At 51.4% G+C, this 26,041-nt stretch overlaps 1 protein-coding gene across 1 annotated transcript in view; it reads left to right on the top strand.

The window, feature by feature from the left end:
- The window catches only part of MAP6 (microtubule associated protein 6), a 76,811-nt gene extending 56,897 nt beyond the window's left edge, over window positions 1–19,914 (top strand). The window contains exon 4 of the mRNA XM_019449863.2: window positions 18,782–19,914. Within this exon, the coding sequence (XP_019305408.1) occupies window positions 18,782–19,772 (991 nt within the window). The 3' untranslated portion in view covers window positions 19,773–19,914. The remainder of the gene's footprint in view (window positions 1–18,781) is intronic.
- Window positions 19,915–26,041: the final 6,127 nt, after the last annotated feature.

The following is a 26,041-nucleotide window of genomic DNA, read 5'->3' as shown; positions in this document are numbered from 1 at the left end:
AATGAATCTTGTCTGTTAAGTTGAAGTAACTCTTTTCATAGAATTTTCTGTTAGAAACGCGCGACTCCATTTAGTTTCCTATCAGTGGGCTTTCCGTTGGATGCCAAGTAATAGATATGCCACTGATGACTCAGACCAGGCCAGGGTGAAAAGGTTAGGTGTTTTAGGTACGTTCTAGACATCACAGGAAGATGAAGAAATTGAGAGGAGAGTATTCTCCCCCGTTTACCCTCAGCCTATCCAGTGTTACCAATTTTGCAGAGCAACTGGTTACAGATGACTGAGGAAGGAAGTTCAGGGTGTAGGGTAGTGTGTTTAGAACGTGGCTTCCTTGCTTCTGAGAAACACAAGGTTGGAAGTAGACGTAGGACACGTGTGGTGATGTTCACTCTCCCTTCCCAAACCCGTGTTTGCTCTGTTCCTCGGAGAGGACCGAGGCTGCTGAGCTTCGGGTTAGAGGAAATTTCTGTGACTTAGCTGAAGATTAGGAGAGTTCCCTAGTAAGTGATTAGCAAGCATTTTAACCTCACTGATGAATGAAAGCAGCTCTCACCGTATCGTGTTTTGCGTGTCTGTGTGGCCAACGCCCCCCCCCCCCAGTGGGGTGGCAAGTGGCACCTTAGTTGTGCTAGAGTTGTATCGTAGGCATTAGTCAGAGAGTTGTGAAAAGACCCCCAGTGCTCACGAGGGAACCCAAAATACCTACCGGAAAAATTGCATTCCCAAACCTTGCGACGTGTACATCGCTCGGTACGCTTTCTTTCTCCCGTCCTTGAAATCCTGACCGTCGCCGGCACCGTACACGGCTGGGCCTTCGTCCGGTGCCCAGCCGCTGCTGGGTAAGGACAGCGGTGGCGGTGGAGAGCAGGGCCGCGCCAATCCCTTTCAGTCCGTGTGGTGTGGAGGAAGCGGGGCCTCCCCCAGTCCTCTCCGGTTCTGACCATTCAGGCAGCAGAGTCACTGTTTACGCCATCTTGTCGGGCACTTGGGCTGGCTGAGACGTCTTTCGCAAATTCGTCAAGTGTGTGCTGTGCGGGCTGCATTTGTTAAGAGAACAGGACTCTTAGAAAGGAAGCGCTCGGCCGGGCCCACCGTCATCTTCCTTTCTATCTCAGGGCGTGGAACTGAGATGTTTTGAAGAAGGTAGAGACTGTCAGCGAGTTTCAGTGTTCACGCATCACAGATTTGGATGCCTGTCTGGAAATGACCAGAGCAGATCTCAGTGTTGATTCTAGCTATTTGCTAGCTAATCTTAACGTTAACCGGAGAGCTCTAGCAGCGTGATCGTAACTTGACCCAGAGAATTTTGCCAACGTGTGTTCGTTCGCTCAAGATCTGGCATTCGTCAGGCGTGTCGATGTTAGCCACAATTTGAATTTCTCCAGAGAACCGTCATATGTGTTTTACAGATCAAGTAAGTCAGACTTTACGATGCACAGAGGAACGTTCATTCCACGTTCTCGTCCTGAACGCCTGTGAGCCAGGCACCGTGTTAGGCACCCCAGCTACTCTACATAAATCTGTCTCCACAGCAGCACAACCATATGATGTGATCTCGGTGCCTGATGCGAGTTTCTTTGCCCAAATTGTAGCTTCCCACCCACTTTGCAGCCCCAGGGACTGAATTTCCTACCCTGCCCCACCTACGGCTTTAGATGCAACCTGTATCCTGTCTTTTCAACCCTTCAGCCCCCCTCCGCCCTTCCCCACCCCCCCCCCCCCCCCGCCTTTTTAACTCCTGCGATTGAGAAAACCCTGTTTGTAGTTCACTTTGACTCTTGAATGTGTCACTTCACGGCCAGAAACTTCCTTTGATTTCTACTGTTTACAAATGAAACTCGGCCAATCTCATTCTGTATCCCAAACATACTGGTTGAAACTGACACTGGTTTCACAAACAGTATTTTGGTTTTGCCTTTCTGAAGATGACCAAGCTTCCGATGCCTGTCTGTCCACTTTTGTATATCTCCCTGCCGATTCCCCAACTCCCCTGGCAAGAGAGCAAGGCCCGAAGCGTTCCCACTGCCTGCTTTGCTTGCCTGCAAAAACAATGCCTAAGGCTGTGCGCTGGCTCCTCCAAGTTTTTCCTTATCTGCTGGTGCTTCCAACCTGTCCATTATACCTTTGCCTCTCCAAGGCAGACAGGAAGTGTCTAATTACGATTTTGTGGCCTGGGTTTTGTTGCATACCACAGATTGTCTATGTAACGTGTAACGCACACCTCTCTTGGTGCTATTCCATTCCTGCTGTTAGTAAGAAAATGACAAAAAATATTCATGTATAGCCAATTGATTGTGACGTGCTTGTGGTCTGTGCTTGCTCAGAAACAAACAAACAAACAAACGGTTTTTTTCCGATTATAAATAAATGCTAAAGACGAACACCACTTTCTTGATCTTATTTCCTTGGTAAGGCCCAGCTGAGTAGGTGAAGGAGCCAGCCTTTGCCATTTGAGCCACTCTCCACGAGGTGAGCTGTGCCCTGCAGTTGTTCTGGGGTTCTCCATAATGCAGCTTGACTCTTTTAGATTGCCTCTCAGATACTAATTGCAAGCAGTCAGAGCTAAGTGTTGGGAAAGGCGAAGATGGACCGAGAGACCCACTGGCCAACAAGGTAGTGTAACGTTTTGATCCCGTGTTGCTGGGGATTGAGTGAGCGCCTGCACCCAGCACTGCGTCGCCACACGGGGAGGCTGGGCCCTGATTCTCCACCCCCCTTCCCGTCCACCCGGAGGACTGTCGGTTCTGGCTTTTTCTCCTCCCAAGAGATGGCAGGGACGCCTTCACTTAATCATTCCGTCTGGTCTGGTCGTTGTGAAGGTTCCACCCTCCGGGGGCTGGCTCACTGTGTGGGTTATGGGGCGACGGTCTTGTTTGTGCCTAACATGGGAGGGTGGAAACAGCCGTAAGAGAGATCCAAATAAGGTAACAACGGACCAGGTAGCTGGTTGCTCCTGTGAAGGGCAGGTGTCTTAGTACCAGGGGTGGGGAATCAGAAGGCTTCGTGGGGGAGGGAACCTTGGAGAACGGGTGGGATGTGGGTGTGCAGGGCGCGTGGGGGTAGGCCCACAGGCAGGAGAGCATATCTGGGAGGGAACCTCAGAGTCAGGGCCAGGTTTAACCACTGGGATATCCTTCTGCTGCAGCGGGAGACAGAAGGTTATATACTTTTTGCGTGGGATCCCTCTTCCTTTTACTAACGTATGTTGATTGAATACCTATCATGTGCCAGGCACTGTGCTGGGCACTAGGGAACCAAGATGACTGAGACCCCACCTCTGGTCACTGTGGGCCATGAAGGAGGAGCCCATTCTAGCTGGTTCCATGGATCAGGGAGAACTTCAGTGGATGAGCGGGTGATGACCAGGTGAACAGAGTCTGGGGTGGCCAAGGCATGCCAGACAGAAGGAGCTGCAAAAGTGTGCAAAAGTGTGGAGGGGTCCAATACCAGGTGAGCTCAGGGCCTGGGGGAGCAGTTCACTCAGGGAGGGTCAAGGCAAGGGCTGGGAAGTCATGGAAAGGCCTGGCGCCATGTGAGTGGGCGGTTACTAACTGGGATCTCCATTCCATACACCCAGACTGCACCCCCTGACCTTTGCATGCTCCCTGCCATCATGCTTCTTGCCCTTACCCACATATGGGGCAACAGCCACAGGTCCTCTCTTGCTTTAGGCTAGGAGCTCTAGGCTGGGACTTTTATTCTAATGCTGGTCCCCAATTTGGGGGTTTTGGGGAGGAGCCATGGTGGGGCTCGATCAAGGGTCATATATATGAAAACCCACTATCTATTTGTTTTCCAGATGAACAGGAAACACTCCACCCACCTGCCTGCTTTTGTGTAAGGCAGAAAACGCAAAATTCTGTACAATGAATGAAACATACTTGAAAGTATATTATTCAGCTCTTTTTTGATCGGTTAATTGCCTTGACCAAAACCAGGGATTGAGAGAGGTAGAAAGAAAGACAGGCGTAAAACAAAGAGGTAGACATAGAGGCCAAGGGGGAAAAAAACCCACAGAGAAACACATATGTGGCGACACCCATAGTAAGCGGAGAAAAGGTGAGGTGTACTCAGAATCAGACAGAGGTCATGAATCAGGCAACTGAGGAGGCAGCGGGGTGGAGAGCCTTGCTGGCTTCATCTGTGTGACCAGAGGTCTGGCCTCCGCCAGAGCCTCGGCCTGTGGTTCCCTCCATGCTCCCCGATGCCGCCCAAAGCCCAGGAGGCAACTCTATAACCTATAACTAGTGCCGCTTCCCCCAAACAGCTAACAAACAGAATTAAAACCAGCCTGCTAGTTTTAAAATAGGTCATTGCTGCTAAATTAGTTATAAGTGTATTTTAATTCTTCCTTGCAGTTTGTGAGTTCTTAGTGAAACCCATCCCTCATTTTTTTTGTGGGTTTTTTTTTTTTTTCACTAGGGTTTAAAATTTATAACCTGTTTCTCATAGATTAGGGCAGTGTTAAGTCTCACTGCACCAAGGTATGAACTCCCTTAATGTGGCATCGTGGTTTCAAGGTCCTTTTACTGCTAAAATGTCTTAAAGCGGTTTACCTTCTCAGGACCGCAGGTATAAAAGCTTTCTTGCAGCGTGTAGCCTGTGGACCATCTACTGGGAAGGCAGGACCCTACCCCAGCTCCACCTGAGGCCACCGAGACAGGAAAGGCAGCTGTTTCAAAACAATGGCACGAAACCTTTCTTAGACTCCACTCTTGCCAAAGCAGACACAGAGCCCGAAGCTGCTTCATCCCGCTGGCCTCTGAGGCACTGATCCTCATGACACCCAGACCATCTAGAATGCCTATAACAGAATCCGCATCACCGCATACCTTATCGTGTGAGCCGGTTGACGCTGGCCGTGACTTGGGCCTCTACAAGTCAGTGCCAGCTGTACAACCCCGTGTCATTCCCTGAGCGCTCTTGGCCTTGCTGTCCGCCTCTGAAAATGGGGACACTGACACCCACCTCAGGGGAGAGGAGCCAGGGTGAAATGACACGATGGCCATAGGGAACCCACAATGGACACTAACTACAGGTCATTTCAGGCCCTCCCCCTTCCTTTTACAGTGCTTGATGGTCTGTGTTCACTAGCTTCCTGATAGAGAGTTAGCTTTAGGTCATCTCAGACAATGCGTGAGGTGGATTGAGGCAAACACTGATTAAGAAGAATGCTTTTAAAGAATTCTAGCTGTCGAATCACCTGGAGTCCACAGACCTAAACAATAATATCTTAACAATTTGTATGTATTGACTGCCCACAAAGCATTTCTTTCTGTGCCATTCTATCGACCCCTCCTAATCCGGAGCAAGTGTCTGTGCCAGGTAACAGAGAAGGAGGCTCAGAGAGGAGGGGGTGCCTGGATGGAGCCCGGGGCTTCTGCCCCGCAGCCTGCACTGCGTCTCTCCTTCCCCCGAGGGAGGCTGGGGCTGGCCCGAAGTGAATCAGCCTTCAGTCATCAAGCTGGATTCTTTAAAAATTTTTTTTTAATGTTTATTTTTATTTCTGAGACAGAGAGAGACAGATGGTGAACGGGGGAGGGTCAGAGAGAGAGGGAGACACAGAATCCGAAACAGGCTCCAGGCTCCGAGCTGTCAGCACAGAGCCCGACGCGGGGCTCGAACTCACGGACCGTGAGATCATGACCTGAGCCGAAGTCGGACGCCTAACCGACTGGGCCACCCAGGCGCCCCAAGCTGGACTCTTAAATAAAACTACACCCATACCTCACAGTTGCCGCAGTCTGGTCAGGCCACTGCAGGGCCTCCCGCAGGCTTCCCTAGAATCTTTAAATCTTGGGACCCAGATACAAATGTTGGGGGGGGGGGCAGATTAAGATTTGATCAGGTCTCCCCACACAACTGGCTCAAACATCCTGACTGAACTGGCCAACTGCCTCAGCCAGATGTAAAGGTTTATCTCCCTGGGGTACTAAATTAACTGGGTAACTACATTGCATGGTTATTGAACACAGAATGATCCAGCAAATTTTTCTTTCTGAAGAATTATAGTTGGTACTAGAGATACTGAGATAAAACTGGCATCCGCTACCTGAGGCATTGGGTCAGAGACCACTATTTTGTGCTTTTAATTTCCAACGGTAGACCTGAGCTTACCTCTCTGCCCCTTGTCCTCATATAAATGGTCCTTAATTGCTGGTTAACTTTGACATTGTCTGCAACTATCTCAACCCAGACATCTTATCTGGGGCCCAGGGAGTTTCAGATGCTGAGATAAATAAATTCCTGCCGTGGCTACTGGTTTAAGTTGCCGGAGGGATCTTTAGAACATGCAAATCTGACCATGTCACACCCTGCCTTCAACCATCCGTGGGCTCCTTGTGGCCCGCAGAAGCTTATTGTCCCCTCGGTGCACCATGCTGCTTCTCACCTCCATGCCTTTACCCACGCCGCCCCACCTGCTCCGATTGCCCTTCTCCTGCTTCTCCACCTGGCTAACTCATCCTTCGAGACTCTGCTCAGGGGACCGCTCCAGGAAGCCCTTCCCGCACCTCCCACGCTGGCTGGGTAAGACGCTCCCTGTGTGTGTCTTCATCACAGAACTCACCACGTGTACTGTGCTGCCTGCTCATGTGTGTGTCCCCTGCGCTGGACTGTGCTCCCCTGGGGCCAGGACCAGCTCCTTCTGTTCACCTGTGTAGCCTTAGCTGCTGGCCCAATGCCTACCTCAGAGAACGTCTTCTAAGTTGTTTGTTGAATGAATAATGAGTGAGCGAATGAATGATGATTTTCACCATCTGCCTCCCTATTCACCACGGTGCCCCCACAAGGCTTTATTCTGCCTAATAACTGCCTCTGCTCACATGAAAAGGGTGGTTTCAAGAGAGGTCACAGCACAGATCACGGAGCAGTCAATGGCTGCTTTTGTAATGGCCAGCCTACCTCTGTACTTTACGTAGCCACTTTTTCTAAACAGGCCTGACTTCAAAAAATCATAGACTCTTGGTTAGAGGGTAATCTTAAGAGGCTGGCTAATCCCACCCCCTGCCCGGTGCAGAGCTCCTTACTTCATGACTGCAGAGAGGCATCTGCTGAGGGGATGTCTTAGGAGTCAGGGCTGGGAGTTAGAGCCAACAGGCCTGGTTTTAAATCCAAGCTCTACTGTTTACTAGCTGTGTGACCTTGGCTGAGTCTCTTAATTTCTTTGAGCCCCAGAGAGATAAGTGTAATACAAGTATCCATCACTATCCAAATCTGTTTGGTTCCCAAATCTAGAAAGTAGAAGTTTGGTCAGCAAGGGACATAGTTGTTCTTCTTTCTTTTTTTATCCATTTTTGAGAGAGAAAAAGAGAGAGAGAGAGAGAGAGGACAAGTAGGGGAGGGCAGAGAGAGAGAAGGAGACACAGAATCAGAAGCAGGCTCCAGGCTCCGAGCTGTCAGCACAGAGCCCTGCGTGGAGCTTAAACCCACGAACCTTGAGATCATGACCTGAGCAGAAGTCAGTTGCTTAACTGACTGAGCCACCCAGGCGCCCCAGAAAGGGACATAGTTTTATTTGAATCTTTTGGTTCCAGAGTTTGGGATAGCAGGTGGTAAGAGTTCTAATAGCTGGCAATACCTGCTTCTGATCCACAGAACTGTCTCTTGTGAGGGCCCAGTGATGATGCATGTGAAAGTCCTCTGTCAACAGCAAAGCGGAACACCCTTCTGCTTTGTCAATAGTTCATTTTCTGGATGGTTTCGCTTCCCAGTCACTTCCCTGTGACTGTGACTTACCACCCTTGGTCCCAATGACGTGGTGGCTGGAGCGAGCTGTGGTAAATCCCTCTGTCACACCATAGCCTGAGACAGAGCCCACCTAGTGCTGGTTCTTGCTGCCCTCCTCCCATCCCCAGCCTTTCCCCAGCCCCTCCTCTCTGAACTCACCATGAAATCACCCGGTATAGATTCCATTTCCGAAATTACATGTTCATTTTAATTGAGCCCCTCTGGACACACGGAACCAATTTTGATTAATTGCTCAAGATCTCAGCCTTTGCTTTAGATGGGGTGGGAAGAAAGGACAAAAATTGATTTGCAAGTTCCCAGGAGTACAGAACTAGACCGGAACTGAGCCTTTGTCTGGTTGCCTTAGTTTAGCGCTTCACATTTTTAAAAAGGGTCATTAGCAAGATTATGAGACTCTTGGCAACCCCTTTGAGACCATCAGCTATGCGCTTGACTTTGCCTTCTTGGTGCTAAAACAACCGAGGATGTTTTTTTAAATACTTATCATACAACTGGGGATTTATTTAATTTCTCATAACAGGTTATCTCTAGAAAAGATATTTAGCAGCAAAAAGGAAAACACCACCACCACAGGGCAGAAAACCCAGCTATCGAGCGCCCCGGGGGTAGCCATCTCCCTGCGCTTCATAAGCACAGACCTGCCCGCAGGGAACCTGGAGTCAGGCTCCACTTCTGTAAAATGCAGAGTGGGCACAGCCTCAGGGAAGGAAAAGAAAGTGTGTTTGGCTTTCATACCTTGGTCCTCACTGAATCCTCACAGAAGGCTGGAGAGGTTGGAGGTCTTCTACAGACAAAGAAATCAAGACTTCGCTTAAGTAACAGAGTCACACGACTTGTAAGTGGTGAGCCAGGATCTGAAGCCATGTTTGGGTTACTAACGCCCCCCCTCTTCGTCCAGCACTCGGGACCACTTCTGGGATTTCGGTTGGGAAGATGTGCGTCCTCCTAAAATAGCAGCCTCTTCATCCTGTCCTTTCCCTGCTCCAAATCCTGCAATGACTCTAGGTACTCTTGTCATCTGCGGAAAAGGAGTCAGATAAAGGCCACAGATGTTGTGATCAGCACGGTCACCACCCCCTTCCCACCTTCTGCCTGGCGACCCCCCACCCCCACCCAGAACAAAGCCTTGTGGTGGCAGCATTTTCCCTAGCTGTGGTCCTAATTGTTCCCCCTGTGCTGATGTGCCACATCTGGGTGCATTCTGTGTGGCTCCAGGCTGGTAGACGGATTGGCAGCCGTACAGGTATGGGCGTAGATGGGCACTCTTAGACCAGGATGCTGCTGCTTTCTGGGACTGTCTTCTTTGCCAGGGCCTGCTGACTATCAGGCAGTAAGCCCAGGGGAGTGGTTGTGTCGGGGAGGCAGGAAGGGCCGAGGTGAAGGGGGACCGGTGGCTGGGGGCCTGGCCCCCAAGAGGGGCAACTTTCTTAGGCGACGCAGTTGGGAGCTTGGAGCTGGGGGACCCGCAGAGGTCAGTGGCTCCCGCCTCCTGCACCAGGCAGAACCAGTCAGGGTCATCTCCAGCCAGACCCTGCTTAGACCTCGGCAGAGGAATTGGGAATCTCTCTAGTTGGAGTCTCGCTCCTCAGGGATATTGTTGGAGAGAGGAAAGAGCTTGACTCAAAAGTCTGTCCTCCTTGGTTGAGGTCTTGACATAGCCACAAACTTACCCTGCGATCTTAGGCAACCCACTTCCCCTTTCTGAGCTTCATTTCCACCTACAGCTGGAAAATGGGTGGGGGGGGGGACAGGGGACGCCCCCCTCATGCCTCGCAGCTGCCTGGCCGGCAGGGCTGCTCTGAGAATAGTGTGCCATGTTGTATGCCCTACTAGAAGCCTGTGAAGAATGGAAGGGCAAAAAGGTATTAAGGCAGTTAAAAATAAGACATGATTTGCGTGCCGTGGAAACGTGGCTGTTAGAATTTGATCTTGTTTGAGTGGTGTTTACAACATCTCGCTCCTACCATGTGCCCTGTCCGCCCCATGCCAGAGCTCCCCGGTTCTCGCTTCGGCGGCTTGGCACGCAGTAGGCATTTATTAAATGTTTGCAGAAGGAAGGAGGGAAGAAGGGGGGGGAGGGGAAAAGGAGAGAGGGAGGGAGGGAACGTGAGAAAGGAAAGAGAGGTGAAGCTGATGCTGGTCTGTGGTCTCGCCCCAGCCTGGAGAGACAGCTATAAAGCAGTCAGTAAAGCCTCTGATGGGGCTGCTGTGAGCAGGGAGGCTCTGTGGCCACATGGGAGGAGTACCGACCCCTGCAGGTGGAGGGCTCCACTGAGGAAGTGACTCTGGAACTGAATCTCTACTCCCGGAGGAGGAGAAGAGGGGGTTACCGGACAGGACAGACGGGGGGGGGGGGGGGGGGCCCGCAGGGCGCGCACAGCCGAGAGAAAGCTAAAGCAGTCGAGGGTTGTGTAGATGGAGGTACAGACTCTGGGGCAGAGGTGGTGCCTCCTGCTTGGAGACACCTGCACTAGCATTTTCAGTTCTGGGGGGGTCACACTTTCCGAAGGACGGAGCAGGGGGCGACCTAGCTGTGCTATGAGGAAAGCAGTCAGGACAGCGAGGGCTCCGGAAACCAAATATCTGAGGCGTGGTCGGTGTCTGTTGCCCAGAGAATCCAGGAGGAAGGACACAATCACTGCCCCTTCAAAGAGCTGAGAGGCTGTCCCGGAGCCAGGAGGCATGACATTTCCTGAAAGGGCGGCCCCGGAGCACAGAACCGGGAGCAGGGCAGGGATGGGAGGGAGTGGAGCTGACCGAAACACAGGTTTCCGCTCAGGGTCGAAACACGAGGCCACCAAGAGGTGTGTGCCCTACCTCGGGGCAGCGTGGGCCGTGGAGGGGCCCGTTGGCAGGGAGAGAGTGACAGAACTCAGCAGACCCGATGACTCTCAGGAGTTGCGCTTTCCTAGAGCAGACAGGGAAGACTGCTCCAGCCAAGCGACGTCTCTGCCCCGGAAGGGACCTCTGGGTCTCCCTGGCTGACGGTTTGGGGTCAGGGCTGCCGGGGGTGCCGGCACCCTGGCAGCTTTACGGTGTGCATGGTGTGTGTTTGTGGGTCTGTCCCCTGCTCCCCACACCGGTGGGGGGGGGGGCTCCTGAAGGGCCCAGGTCTCATTTACTCCCGCGCCCCCAGCACAGGGCCTAACCCAGAGCAGGGGCTCAGCGGACTTTGTCCCATGAATGGATAAAAGAGAAAAACTGAAAGAGAATAAAGAGATAAAGCGATACACCAGCCATCTGTTACTCACAAATGTCTGCAGGTGCTACTGTAGGGCAGACGCGAGATACTAGCGAAGCAAAGACGAGCCAGACACAGCCCCTGGGCCAGCAGGAGAGGCAGGTCATTACCAAACGCCAGGACAACTGCTGACAGTGGGGCTAGCACGGAGCCTGTCGGGGGTGGGGGGGGGGGGAGAGAGGCAGGAGTGGGAGTCCTTGTTTTGAGAATGCCTTGCCTCCTGCAGATTCTTCGTAAGAACAATGAGCCTTTCAAAGATGGTTTCCTTGGCCCTCCCCCTTCGGTAGCTGCATTTCTTATCCTGCCTTGGGAGCTTTGTTTGTGCCTGGGAAATGCGGGCTCCTGTGCGAGGCCCACGGGGGGGCCGAGAGGAGGAGAGCGAAGCCACCAAATTACCGTGTCCGCTGTCTCCCCAGCCTTCTGCCAGAGGCCCCGACGTGCAGTCGGCCTGGGCCCTGGCTCAGCCCCCTCCCGCCCATCTTCGTTCCGAGTGAGTTTGCTCCATCCCTTCCACCCATTAAGATGTCGAGGGGCCCATGTTTCAGTCCTGGACCTGCTATCCATCAGCTGTATGGCTATGGGAGTGTCACTTGCCCACTCTGAGCCAGTTTCCCATCACAGAGTAACACAACTGGACTAGATCATTGAGTCCCTCTTTGGAAGTAACATGTACTAAACACCCATATTCCAGGGGTCACGCCAGGAGTGTTCCCACGAACTAATCCTCCCTAGAAGGTGAGCACTGTAATCCCCACCTTATAGATTATGGGTGCTGAGGTATAAAGGCCGGCATGCCTGTGATGACACCCTGTGGGCTAGAAAGATATTGGGTCGTCACGCAAACCCAGCTCTTCTGGCCCCTGACCCAATCCACGCACTCCCCACCCCTGACCTGTGGGCTGCTCTTTACATTATAAGAAATGATCTATGTTAAAGCACTTGGCACCGAGCCTGGCACATGCTTACTGCTCAGAAAATAGGGGTTTCTTTCTTCTACAAGCCTTTTCCAAGCTGTGGAGGCAGGGGATTCACGGGGAGAGCCCATAGGTCCTTGATTTTTGAACAGGGCCCTACTTAGAGCACTGCCCCAGTTCTGGGCTACTTTGATGGTGCATCAGGAGACAGTCTGGGGGGGGGGGGGAAGAAGAGAAAACCACATGGGTGGATTATGGGATTAGAATTGTGTGCAAGGGTAGAAATCCAGCAGGAGGGAAGGAAGCCCTTTTTCCAAATAGTCTCTGGCAGGGCTCGCTAATCCTGTTTCCAGACTCTGATAAAGCATAGATCCAAGGCCAGTGTGTGTGTGCCCAGGAGGCAATTGCCTGTCTCCATGGTAACAGGAGGAAGGGCAGAAAATCAAGTTACTAAGACTTAGGATGTCTCATATAACCTTGGAACATTAAATTTTGCAAATACGACAGCACCCAGCACAGAAAAGCTCTCATTTATTCATTCATTTGACAAGTATTTAGTTGGGGTATCCCCTGCTGTTTTAGGTACAGACAATATGGTGATATGCAAAGTCGGCATGGTCCTGCCCTCTAAAAGCTTCAGTCTAGTAGGGGAAACATTAATCCAAAAGAATGCGAGTAATTAGCCTTGTGAAGGGGTGGGAAAGACAGTGCAGGGACTAGGAGAGCCTGTAGCTGGTGACCTTGTCCCATCGGTGGGGTCAGGGAAGGCTTCCCTGGGAAAGTGCTCCAGTGAGCTGAGAGATAAGGGATGAGTACACATTAACCAGGGCAAGAGGGAGAAAGAGAATGTTCTTGGAGGAGACAACAGCACGTGCAAAACTGGAAATGGAAAGAAGCAGGGCGTACTGAGGAACAGAACAAAGTCCTGGGAGCCTGGGGACATAAAGCCAGGAGGGCATTGGGAGCAGGCTGCTCAGCTAGATGGGGCCATGTAACAGGTTTCACTCTCTCTCTTTTTTTTTTTTAATGTTTATTAATTTTTGAAAGAGAGAGAGAGAGACAGAGTGCAAGGAGGGGAGGGGCAGAGAGAGGGAGACAGAATCTGAAGCAGGCTCCAAGCTCCGAGCTGTCAGCACAGAGCCTGACATGGGGCTCAAACTCATGGACCACAAGATCATGACCTGAACCGAAGTCAGACGCTCAACCAACTGAGCCACCCAGGCGCCCCTAACTGGTTTTACTCTTTATGCTGAGTGCAATGAGAGCCCTGAAGAGTTGTAAGCAAAGGGGGTTGCTTTTTGGAAAAGTCATTCTGATTTCTGTATGAAGAATGTATTGGAGGAGGAGGAAAGGATACCAGTTAGGAGGCCGTGACCGTGGTCCGTGGAAATGATGACACAGCTGGTGGAGGAAAGGGAAGGAGGGAAAGAAGTGGAAAAATTCATGAGATAAATGTTAGGGGCCGGAACAGATGTTTCCTGATGGATTGGGTGAAGGTTTTATGGAAGAAGGAGATATCAAGGAAGACGCTGGGTTTCTGGCTGGGGCCGTGAGATGAATGATGAACCAGGTCTCAGGAACAATAATTTGTAAATCTTTCCGTTTGACCTTCTTTGTTGCAGGTACTGTGCTGGGCACTGGGGCTGCAGGCCGGGAGGATGGCCCCTGCCTTCAGGGAGCTCACGGGCACAGTGGGGGAAACTGACATTAAATGGGGTATCTGTGAATGTGGGAGAGACTGTAAAATGGTGCAGCAAGAGGGAGCTCATTTGGAGAGATGCATCCAGGACGTTGTGAGGAACTGGGGTCTGAGCCGAGCCGCCAAGGACAGACAGGGCAAAGCGGGTGAAAGGGGACAATCCAGGAGGCAGAAACAAGAAACAAAGCACAGGGGATGCATAAAACAGCACGGGCTGCCCAGAGGACAGTGCCAGGAGGGTGAGGCTGGAGGGTTGGTCACCCCTCTCCCTGCCTTCCTCCAGGGCTGCCGTGAGGGTCCAGTGAGCTAAAGTAAGGAGGATGTGAGCATTTAGTAAGCTGTTACTACAGTTCATGGGAATGGACTTAACCACGTGATGCACCAAAGCGCTCTACAAATCTGGAGAACTGTGATTTCACATCCCTGCCCAACAGGATCGTCTGATCCTCTGTTGTAAGAGTTCCTGACATTTGTATTGTTATCCCCATTTTATAAGTGGAGAAACTGAGGTCTCTAGTGGTTGAGTAATTGCCCAAGATCTCCAAGATCTTGCAGGCAATAAGCAGCACGGAAGCCTCAAGACGAATCCAACAGGTTGTTCTAGTTTCTGAGAGGGGACGCGGGCTGGGAGCCCGAGGGGGTCTGTGGCACGTGTTGTCCTGAGAAGATCTGCAGCTGGCTCAGGGCTCCAGATTTTTGGTTGCGCCGGTGGGGCCATGGCCAAGGACATGCCCATGCCAAGGACAGCTGGCCCGTGGGCCGGCGGGGCTGAATCCGGCCCATCTCACCTTGCCAACCGGCTGAGGGTGCAACTTAGAATCATTCACATAGAAGGCACTGCGAGGGCGGCTTCTGCCAGCCTTACTGGGAATGGTGGGGCATTTTACAGACGGGGAGACTGGCAGGGCACTGTGGAGCCAAGTGATGGCCAGTCAGTGTCAACGAGAGTTTTATGTTGTCCTTGAGGGTGGCTCTGTCCATAGGAAAACCAACTGAGGCTGCTTTGGTTTCATTTATTATTATTATTTTTTTAAGACTTTATTCTTTTTTTTTTTTTTAATATTTTTTTCAACGTTTTTTTATTTATTTTTGGGACAGAGAGAGACAGAGCATGAACGGGGAGGGGCAGAGAGAGAGGGAGACACAGAATCGGAAACAGGCTCCAGGCTCCGAGCCATCAGCCCAGAGCCCGACGCGGGGCTCGAACTCACGGACCGCGAGATCGTGACCTGGCTGAAGTCGGACGCTTAACCGACTGCGCCACCCAGGCGCCCCAAAGACTTTATTCTTAAGTAATCTCTTCACCCAACATGGGCCTCGAACTCACAACCCCAAGATCAAGGGTCGCGTGCTCCACTGACTGAGCCAGCCAGGTGCCCCAAGGCTGCTTTGGTTTTAAAAATGAATGCTTAATTTATAAAAGTAATGCATTTTAAAAATCTGGTAAAATTCAACAGTCTCTTTTAAGGGGGATTTTATAACCTAATTAATTGGGTTCCCTTAAATAATTTACATTAAATTATAAGTCATTTAAAACAAACTGGGGCGCCTGAGTGGCTCAGTCGGTTAAGCATCTGACCTCGTCTCAGGTCACGATCTCATGATTTGTGGGTTCGAGCCCCACATTGGGCTCTGTGCTGACAGCTCAGAGCCTGGAGCCTGCTTCGGATTCTGTGTCTCCCTCTCTCTCTGCCCCTCCCCAGCTTGCACTCTGTCTCTCTCTCTCAAAAATAAATAAACATTAAAAAATAAATTAAAAATAAATAAATAAAATAAAATACACTTAAAAATATAACTATTGGGTTATCATAAAAGTTCCATCATTGTTTTCAAAATTTGTAAAATTGTCTTCTATCTTTCAACTTAAAATCACAAATCTAAATTAATTACTCCATTATACATTTTATATTGGAGTCACAAAGCTAATCTGTTAGGTATTCTAATATGCCAAATTATTTGAAACATCACAGATGTGTTCAAAATCAGTCTACATAGATTTTTCCTTAGCTTAATACCAAAAAAGGGTAAGATTGTAGATTTATCAATTTTATCATTTCTAATCTTCATTCTAAACCTTCCCATGAGTCAAGACACTTCCTCAGGAAACAGCTTCACCAACCAAAGCAATCTAGGGTTATACGTGGAATTAGGTTGCAGGTGGCTAAGAGGCTTTTTCAACAGAAATGTGGGGCTTGGCATGGGGGCCAGGGCCTCAAATACCCAGGGAAGTTCATTTTGCCCACACTGCGGGGCCAGCCCCCTGTTTCGTCTCCATGCCAGCCAGGGACGCCGAGTTTATGTGCTGCCAGTGAGGTAGGTTTTGCAGTGCAAGCCCCTGAGATCAAGTTAAGCCCTGTCACCTCTTGTGTCCCCTCCCTCAGCTCTGTCACCGCTTCACAGTGACCCCACCCAGGTTGTTCACTACCTGACGGGATTCATCCAATCCATTTCCTACTTGGTTCCATTCTGAATTAGGTGATTTTTATCTCCTCTCTGGACGTACTTTAAATTTTTATTTATTTAATGTATTAAAATAGTATTAAAATAAATAAAATGTATTTATTTTATTTAAGTGTTTATTTTTGAAGGAGAGAGAGCGTGAGCGGGGGAGGGGCAGAGAAAGAGGGAGACACAGAATCCGAAACAGGCTCAAGGCTCTGAGCTGTCAGCACAGAGCCCGACGTGGGGCTCGAACTCACGGACTGTGAGATCACGACCTGAGCCGAAGTCGGACACTTAACCGACTGAACCACCCAGGCACCCCAGTATTAGATGTATTTTAATGCCGTCTTTGTAATCTGCGTACTTCGGGTGGCCTTGCCTGACTCCCTCTGCAAATGCTAAGGTCCCACTGATGGCAGCCAGCTGTGTCCAGCTGGCCAGAGCAGCTTGTGGTCTGGGTCATGCTGAGCCAGGGAGCCACCTTGGCCCCTGTCGGTCCACTGTGATGCTCAGAAACATCCAGAGGGATTGACAGAGTCTGCCTAGGATGCTGGGTACTCTGCTGAGAGACGTAGGTCCCCAGGGAACTCAAGATGCTACATACAGTAAAAAGCTTCTAGACTGGGATGACATATCACAATAAAAATAGTCCCAATATGTGTAGCGTTACTTCTAAATAAATAGAAAAATAATTTTTTTAAGTTTTTATTTTGAGAGAGAGAGAGAGAGAGAGGGAGAGAGGGGGGAGGGGCAGAGAGAGAGAAGAGAGAGAATCCTCAGCAGGCTCTGTCCTGTCAGCACAGAGCCCAACATGGGGCTCGATCTCATGACCGTGAGATCAAGACCTGAGTCGAAATCCAGAGTCGGTTGCTTAACTGAGCCACCCAGGTGCCCCATAAATAGAAAAATAATTGTAATATTGCATAGTAATGTCGTGGTGCAAGGTGCTCGGCCTACATGATCTCTAATCATAAACTTCTGAGTAAATATCATTATATCCAATGAAATAGATGACAAACTTGAGGCCCAGAGAGACAAAACCATCAGAAACTAGGGAAGTGGTATCAAGTAGGGGGTCTTACTAAACCAGCTTTAATAATCAGGTAAGACATAGTCCTAAAAGCTGATGGGAACTGTTAAAATGTTGAAGAGGATTTAAACTTAAATACTTGACTGGCCACAGAGCGTAAGAGAGTAATAATAGCTCCCCTGTACTGAGCAGCCTCTGTGCCCGGCACTACCACGGACAGAGGACAGGCTCCAGGAGCGGAAAGACCCAGACTCTAGAGTCCATGGAGGTCCCTCACTTTCCAAATCACGTGCTCCCTCCAGACCTCAGTTTCTTCCTCTGACAAGTAAGGGTAATACAGTCCTCCCCGCATGCTTCACGGGGTCACTGCGTTGCCGAAACGAGCTATGAGAAGGAGTGATTTGGAAATTGGAATGTGCCGTAGGTGTGCCAGTGTTTGGGACACTGGCTGAGTGCCTAATATCAGCCTGGCCTGCAAGGAAGGAGTGTGTGTTCTAAACTAGACGGGTGGCCTCTGCGTGTGGCCCTGAATGTGTCAGTGATGTCACCTGCTCTCCGCGATGTGGATGGGCCAAGGGATGAGGAGGGTGTCCCCAGTGAGGCCTGGTGAGAGGGTTGGATTCGGCTGCAGGGGAATCAGCCCCAGAGCCTTGGAGTAAGTGAGGGCAAGGGCCCGGGGTCAGTAGAGGGAGCCAGAAGTGGGGATAGAGCGGGGGGAGCAGGGCCACTTCACTGCCTGAATGGGGAGTCCCCACCACTCACCTCCAAAGGTGGGGGCAATGGCAGTGGCTCAGGCAACAATGTGGTGCATCGCCTATAGAGAATTTAAATGCAGTAAGAAAACCAATTAAAAGCCACTCTGCTTTTTATTATCACCTTGCGTAGGCTATTCTAAACCATGTTAATGAGAAAATACTTTCCCCTTAGTAGGAAGAGGTGTTAGAGGGACATTCTCCTGCCCTCTTTCTTTTATATATATATATATATATATATATATGTATATAAAATGTTTACTTATGTTTGAGGAGGGGAGGGGCAGAGAGAGAGGGAGACACAGAATCCGAAGCAGGCTCCAGGCTCCGAGCTGTCAGCACAGAGCCCGACACGGGGCTCGAACTTGTAAATCGTGACATCATGACCTGAGCCGAAGTTGGACGCTTAACAGACTGAGCCACCCAGGCGCCCCTATCCTGCCCTTTGTATTATCCCTCTCCACAGTCAGTCCTTAACAAAGGATTTGGGGGCGGGGGGTAGCAAAGACCCTGAGAAGAGGGAAAGGGTACTGGCCTCTAGGGTCATCTGAGTGGATGGCTAAGACGGGCTCGCAGGAGGGCCCAGCTATCATGGAGGAAGGGAGAGCGGCCTGGGTGGAGTGTGGGGTGGACAGGCTGCTGGGATGCCCACAGCCACAGGAGGACTCTGAGCCCTCTGCTGTACTGCCCTCGTCAGCTGGGTGCCCCCCGCTGTGCCACGCGCAGGTTATAATCAATTGGCAAGCACATTGAATGACTGATTCCTGAGCCTGCCCCTCCCCCCACTCCACGTTCTGTACTAAGAACATGGACATCAGATTCTCCTCTTGGCTCTCCAGGAAGAGTTCCCTTCCCAGGCTCCTCTAGGCCGAGACTTATCAGGCAATCTGTGCTCTGCCCAATCCTTGGCCTGAGCGTTGGCCCTCACAGTGACTACCTCTCTCTCCTCTGCAGGAGCCAGGTTGAACTCACCAGTGATTCACGTAAGAATCGAGGTCCTGTAGCCACAGAGCCAGACAAGGATCAAAGTCCTATGGGCCCAGGGCCTCTGAAAGATCAAGGTCCTGTGATCCAAGATCGTCCAAAAGATCAAGGCCCTATGGTCCCAGAGCCTCTGAAGGGTCAAGCTCCTGTGGTCTCGGGGCCTCTGAAAGATCTAGGTCCTGTGGGCCCCGCACCAGTTAAGGATCAAGATCACGTGGCCCCTGAGCCTTTAAAGAATGAAGGGTCTGTGATCACAGCACCAGTAAAGGAACAAGGTTCCTTGGTCCCGGTGCCTCCAAAGAATCAAAGTCCCATGGCTCCAGAAATAGTTAAGGATCAAGGTGCCATGGTACCAGAGCCTCCAAAGGATCAAGGGCCCATGGTCCCAGCGCCTGTCAAAGATCAAAGCCCCGTGGTCCCTGAGCCTGTGGATCAAGGTCCCATGGTCTCAGCACCTGGCAAAGATCAAGGTCCTATGGTTCCAGAGCATCTGAAGGATCAAAGTGCCACGGTCATAGCACCTATAAAGAATGAAAGTCCTGTGCTCTCTGAGCCTGTAAAGAATCAAGGTTTAGTGGTTCTGGAGCCAGCCAAGGATCAAGGTGGAGTGGCCCCAGAGATTCTGAAGGATCACGATTCTGTGGTTGAGGCACAGGTAAAGAATCAAGGTCCTGTGGTCCCAGCACTAGTCAAGGATCAAGGTCCCATGGTCCCAGAGCCTCCAAAGAATCAAGATCCCGTGGTCCCTGAGCCTGTGAAGAATCAAGTTCCCATAATCCCGGTGCCTCTGAAAGATCAAGACCTTCTGGTGTCACCACCAGCAAAGGACCAAGGTCCTGTGGTCCCTGAACCTCTGAAGACGCAAGGTCCCAAGGGCCCTCAGCTGCCCACTGTCTCACCTCCACCCCCAGTCATGATCCCAACTGTCCCCCACGCGGAATATGTTGAGAGTTCCCCTTGATACTCACCCCTTGACACACCAAGGAAGGATCTGGCGGTGGAAGTGCTCCCTCCCAGGGGCAGCGAAGACACATATTTAATCTGCATGAAACACGCGCTGTATAGTCTTGCTGGAATCTAATAAAGCTGGTCCCTCTGGCGCAGTAGCGTCTCTGGCTCTACTTGAGTGTGTGCGTGTGTGTGTGTGCGTGCGTGCACGCGCGTGCGTGCCATGCACATTTAAAAGAGGGCACGCGGGACTCTGCACGTATCCGTCTGGGGCAGATGAGTCTGAGAAACCCCCAGCTCTGCGAGTAGATAGTGTAAGATGGGAGGGGGTGGGAGTTGTTAGGAGATGGAGGGCAGGATCCCATGATGAGGATGTGGGGGCCGAACAATCCTGTGTCTCTCCTCCACTCTCACTCCCACAGCGCCTCGCTTCTGACACCATACGTAAAGCAATTAGCCGACACCAGCTGGGTGTCCTGCGATGCGACTCAATTCTGACAGTATCCACCTGGGGATAGTGTCAGACCCCACAGGTTTTAAGGACTCAGCCCCACACGATTGCCCCCAGACCCCCATTGCAGATGCCACTTGAAGTCCCAGGCTGTAATTTATACTTCTGACTGCAGGATATCAATTGGGATCTCCACAACCCCCTACTGGGGTTCAAAAATTTGCTAGAATGTCTCACAGAACTCAGGGCAACACTTCCGTTTACCGGTTTATCATTAAAGAATAAAGGCTATAGATGAACATCCAGATGGAAGAGATGTAAGAGAAGGGGGAAGAGGCGTGAAGTTTCCATGCCGTCACCAGGCTCACCACCCTCTCAGTACCTCCAGCAACCCAGAAGCTCTTAGGCATGGTCAATTATTAACTCAATATCCAGCCCCTCTCCCATTCCCAGAGGATAGGGGTAGGACTTAAAGTTCGAGCTTCTAATCATAACTTAGTCTTTCTGGCGACCAGCACCCAACTGGAAGCTATCCAGGAGACTACCAAGAGTTGCCTCATTAAAACAAAGGACAGTCCTATCATCTAGGGAATTCCAAGAGTTTTAGGAGCTCTGTGCCGGGAACCGGGGAGGGAGACCAATGCGTATATTTCCTATTATCTCACAGGTTGGGTCCCATGAACGCCTAGGAACAGGTACCAAACCACAGCAGGCTGAGCCCCAGATTGGTCAGAGTTAAAGCCCAAAGAGGAGAGAAGGACAGGAACCCAGCGGGTCCAAGGTAATTCTGGGTGACTGTTTTTCATCAAGGGCTCAGGCCTAAAGCTCATCCAGAGGACATGCTTCTTGAGCAGACCAGGCCTCTAATCAGAAGAGTCCCAGGACACTCATGAGGGTAGAACCTAACATCTGCTGATCCCCATTCAGTATCCAGGACAGCTCGGCCAAGACTTCTAAAACAATGCCTGAGGACCCTTGTACATTTTCAAGTCTGTTTTCCTTAGCACCCACTTTATCTCGCTCATCGTTGGGCGTTGAAGTCACATTGGCAAAGAAACCTCAGTCTTGCGGCAATAAAAGGTGGTGTGGGATGAGGCCCCGGGACAACTGAAGGGGTGGCTTTGAGAGGACACTGAAGAGAGAATCCTTGGTGGGGGCAGCCAGGAAGGCTTCTCGGAGAAAGTGGCCATGGAGTACAGACAGCTTGGGCAGGGGCTATGAAGGGTGTGGGTACAAGGCCGGGGTAAGCCCCTTCTGGAAGTCCTTGAATGAAAGGAACCGTATTTGCATGAGAGCTTGACCAAGGGGTGTGGCAGGTCTCTGGGGCAGAAGACTGGGACCAGGCTGAGGTGACCAGTTCTCTGAGCCTGAGGGCCTGAGGGGGGGGGGGGGGGGGAAGAACGCTGGGGGACTGCCAGCAGGGCTGAAGCTCCACCTTGGTCAGAGATGAGTCCTGTGAAGACAGCCCCCCTGTAATGGCCACAATAGCCTCAGAGTCCTCAGGATCCTGGGGGCATCAGGGGAGCTCCGCCCATTGCCCCCACCAAAGCTAAGGAGCACTCGAACCCCTTTAGGGCCTTTAAGACCCATTATGGACACATAACCCCTTCTAAAGTTCTCTTTTTTTAACAGTTTTTTAAAGTTTATTTATTTATTTTGAGAGAGAGAGAGATTGTGAGCAGGGGAGGGACAGAGAGAGGGAGAAAGAATCCCAAGCAAGCCCCGGTCAGTGCAGAACCCGATATGTGGCTCCAAGCCATGAACTGTGAGATCATGACTTGAGCTGAAATCAACAGTCAGATGCTTTACCTACTGAGTCACCCAGGTGTCCCTTGAAGATCTCTTTTTTTTATTATTATTGTTTTATTTTTCATTATTTTTTAAATATAATTTATTGTCAAGTTAGCTAACATACCGTGTATACAGTGCGCTCTTGGCTTTGGGAATAGATTCCCGTGATTCAGCACTTACATACAACAGTTTTTTTAAAATATTTTTTTATTTTTGAGAGAGAGACAGAGCATGAGCAGGGGAGGGGCAGAGAGAGAGGGAGACACAGAATCCGAAGCAGGCTCTGGGCTCCGAGCTGTCAGCACAGAGCCCGACAAGGGCTCAAACCCATGAACTTCGAGATCATGACCTCGGCCGAGGTTGGATGTTCAACCGGCTGAGCCACCCAGGTGCCCCTCATACAACAGTTTTTAAACGGCTCCTTTTAAGGTAGCTCAGCTTGGTTGTTAGAAACCATCACAGGAAGTGCTGATGACTTCCGAAGAGTCGGTTTTTTGAGCAACTGGCCCCAAGCCTACCTCCTCACTCCACTCGGGGCCAGGCCAATGACAGCACCTTCTCTGAGGCGCAGAACATCCAGGAGCAGATGTCCAGGAGGCCCCTGGCTACCAGGGCTCCATCTCTGGAGTGAGCCCGGGAGTGAGCCCCACATGGGGGGAGGCTGAGCTCTCCCAGTGACAGTGTCACAATGGAAGAGAAGGGGGCCCAGTTCAAAGTTCTGGAGACTGTCAAAAGGGAGGACGAGAGGTGCACAGAGGATGCTGAGAAGGCTGGCCCAAAGCTGTAAGAAGACCCCAGGGGCCTTTGGTGCCAGGCCCGTGACGCCCAGTGTCAAAGGCCGAGAGATAGTGCAGATGGGGACACAGCAGCGGCTGCCGGGTCTGGCAGCTTCGGCTTTCGAGCAGGTGGACCCGGGCCCCAGCCCAGCACCAGCCACCTCAGTTTCCTCCCTTGCAAACCCCTCCGACTGGAGATCCTGAGGCAGAAACCCTCCAGCCCAGGGCACCTCCAGCTCTGCATGGGAAGAGGGCCCAGTGAGGGAGGTGATGGCCAAGGCCTCCCATCCAGGGCTGAGGCGGGGAGAGGCGGGAAATGAACTGGACTCTCGCGGCCCTTCTCAGAAGCAGACTTCATTCCAGGCCTGGTCCTTCCCAGCTGCAGCCATTTCCCCTCCTCACCCTCCCCCAGCACCTCCAGCCCCCCTTCTCCTTCCTGCTGCTGCACCTCCAATCCAGACAAGGACCCCACTGCCTGCCACTCTGCCGGCACTGACACCAAGGCCCCCAAGGGCCTGGCTGAGGGGGCCAGGAGGGATGGGGATGGTTGGGCGCTCTCTGCAAGGGGAGTCTCTGGTTCCGGCCCAGGGTCAAACCCAGGGCGGCCTGTGTCTGAGCCCGGATGGATCCGAGACTCAGGCCCAAGGATGCCCAAACTCAGCCCAAGGATCCCCCAGCCCGGCTGGGAACCTTCCAGCCAGGATCCCACCCTGCCCTGTGATGAGAATCACTGAGCCCTGGCCCCAGCTCGCTGCCTTCCACGTGTCCCCTGCAGCCTGGCCAGTGGGCGGGACATGCTGGGGGGAGGAGGGACCCTTGGGGACCTTGAGGCCAGTGAGCACAGACCCCGCCCTGGCCAGTCTTGGATACCCTCTAGGGAGTGGGCCGAGGCCTTTCTGGAGCCCCACGTGACTAATCCTGGGACAGGCCAGGATTTTACTCCTACCGAGAAGTGAATCCCCTCTTTAATACCTGCTTCGTGCCACACCATCCCCCAGGCAGGAGCAGGAAGGGGGTGACTGGCAGATGGGTTGTAGGCTACACGGACCAGGTTGCTGAGGCTGTACCATCGGTAGTCTTTATCACGGCCGGAACTGGTCATCTAGAGGAAGGGGATGGGGAATGGACCCCAACGGACCCACGTCTCAGTCAGAAATGTGGAAATCTTCGGGGTTTTTTGCACCAATTTCCAACCTTCCACTTCCAATCCACCATTAAGACCTGTCCACTCAACCTGCTAAATAAATAGGGAATCTGCCCTCTTTCTCTATGGCCATCCCCTTTTTACCTCACACGTATCCCAATTTGTAATCCCATATTACATCATGACACTCAGGGCGTGAGAAAAGTGCATTTCTTTATTTTGATAAATCACATGAAATCTAGTCGGAGTCCCCTCCACTCACTGCCAGGGTTGGCAGGAACTCTAATGTTGGTCATTTACCAGGAGCCTCCCCCTGTCTCTGGGGCTAGTCACAGTTCCACGAGGCTCAGGCCATCCTGAGACGAAGACACACAAATCACCACGGCAGCTTCCTGGAGCCCAAGCCAGGGGGGCACTTGGTGGCCCCAGGGCCCCTACACCATGCTTAGTGGGGAGCTCCCAAAGTCTGCCCAGGTTGGGTGGTGTTTATGCCATTTCTCCAGGCATCCCTGTAACCCATCCCTCAGAGGCCCCACAATCCAGCTCCCCAGTTCCCTGATCTTTCTACGCAACCCCCCCCCCCCCCCCCCGCCCGCCATTTCCCAAGTCAGGCTACTCTACCTTCTCATCCATCAAAACACCTGTGCTTTATTCCCCTCTCCTCTGAAAGCCGGTCACTTTAAATCCTCAGTGGGCTTAGACCTGACTCTTGGAGGGCATCTTACACTCCTACCAGCAATGCATGAGGCTTCCAATTTCTCCACATTCTTGTCAACCCTTATTATCGTCCTTTTTTTCTTGTTTTTAGTAGAGCAGTGATGTCTTTGCTTTTTGCAAATCCACCATTTTTTCTTGCACGCCCAATAGATAACTTAAGGGCTATGTGTTGAGCGGATATATAGGAATCCAGGAAACAGCGGGTTTGGGCAGGAGGAGGAACTCAGTTTGGTACGTGTTGAGTGGGAGACACCTGTGGGACAGCCACGGAGGGGTGTCTAGGAGAATTCTGGATATAGTGGTCTCCGCCTTGGACAGGGGTCTGGAATGAAAGCAGAGATGGGGACCTCACTGAAATTTAGATCTCACCAGCCCTGGGAAGATATGTGAGTTCACAAGGGAGGGTGCAGGGGCAGTGGGTAAAAAGTCAATACATGTTGAAGTTTTGTGATGGGAGTTCATTATACTATTTTCTCAGCTTCCATGTGTGTTCGAAATTTTCCATATTTCCAAACTAGTTATTTATTTTTTTAAATGTTTATTTTATTTTTGAGAGAGACTGAGAGCGGGGAGGGGCAGAGAGAGGGTGACAAAGAATCCCAAGCAGGCTCCACATTGTCAGAACAGAGCCCAATGCGGGGCTCGAACTTGCAAACTGTGAGATCGTGACCTGAGCCAAGATAAAGAGTCGGACGCTTAACCGGCTGAGCCAGGTACCCAGGAGCCCCCAAAATAATTGTTTAAAAGCCCCATTGCACTAGCCATAAAGAGGTCACCGGTGAACTTGACAAGTGCAGAATCTGTGGAGTAGAGGAGACAGGAGCCTGATTCTAGAAAATGAGGGCAGAAAAAGGAGAGAAATGGAGTGTTTTCACACCTGATGCATGACTCACTGACATCCCAGTTAGCATTCACCGAGCATATATACCCCAATCCGAGAAACGAGACGATTATGGGTGAGAGTCATTAATTACTTTATAGTTGCTGGCGCCTCCCACACAGGGACCATTCTCAGCGAGGCCCAGCAACAAGCCAAGAGCTCTTCCTCAAAAGGAAGAAAATTGCTCACCAAGGAGTGCCCGGATTGGCTCCTAAATCCTAGATGCTCCATTGTGGTTCTTCTCTCAGGGTTGGCCATGAGCTCAAACGTCACCCTCAACCACTGCAGACACGTGAATCCCTTTGGGGTCATCGGCTCTATGGGAAGAGCTGCCTGCCCTTCGGCCTGGACCACCTGGAACCCTTCTCTTGCTCTGGGCTCCTCTCAAAGCAGAGAGCCTCACAGGCTGCTCAGGACATGCATCAGAGCAGCAGACCTAACTGCGATGTAGATTGCCTCTCCTATACACAGAAGCCCAACAAGGGTCCTTTCTTACTGCTACTAAGGGGACAAGAGCACAGCA

This window comes from Panthera pardus, unplaced genomic scaffold, assembly GCF_024362965.1.
Source record: "Panthera pardus isolate Hobbes unplaced genomic scaffold, ASM2436296v1 HiC_scaffold_12, whole genome shotgun sequence".
In the NCBI taxonomy this organism is placed as follows: Eukaryota; Metazoa; Chordata; class Mammalia; order Carnivora; family Felidae; genus Panthera; species Panthera pardus.
The sequence above is the reverse complement of the archived record's forward strand: the minus strand, read 5'-3'. Positions and strand labels throughout refer to the sequence as shown.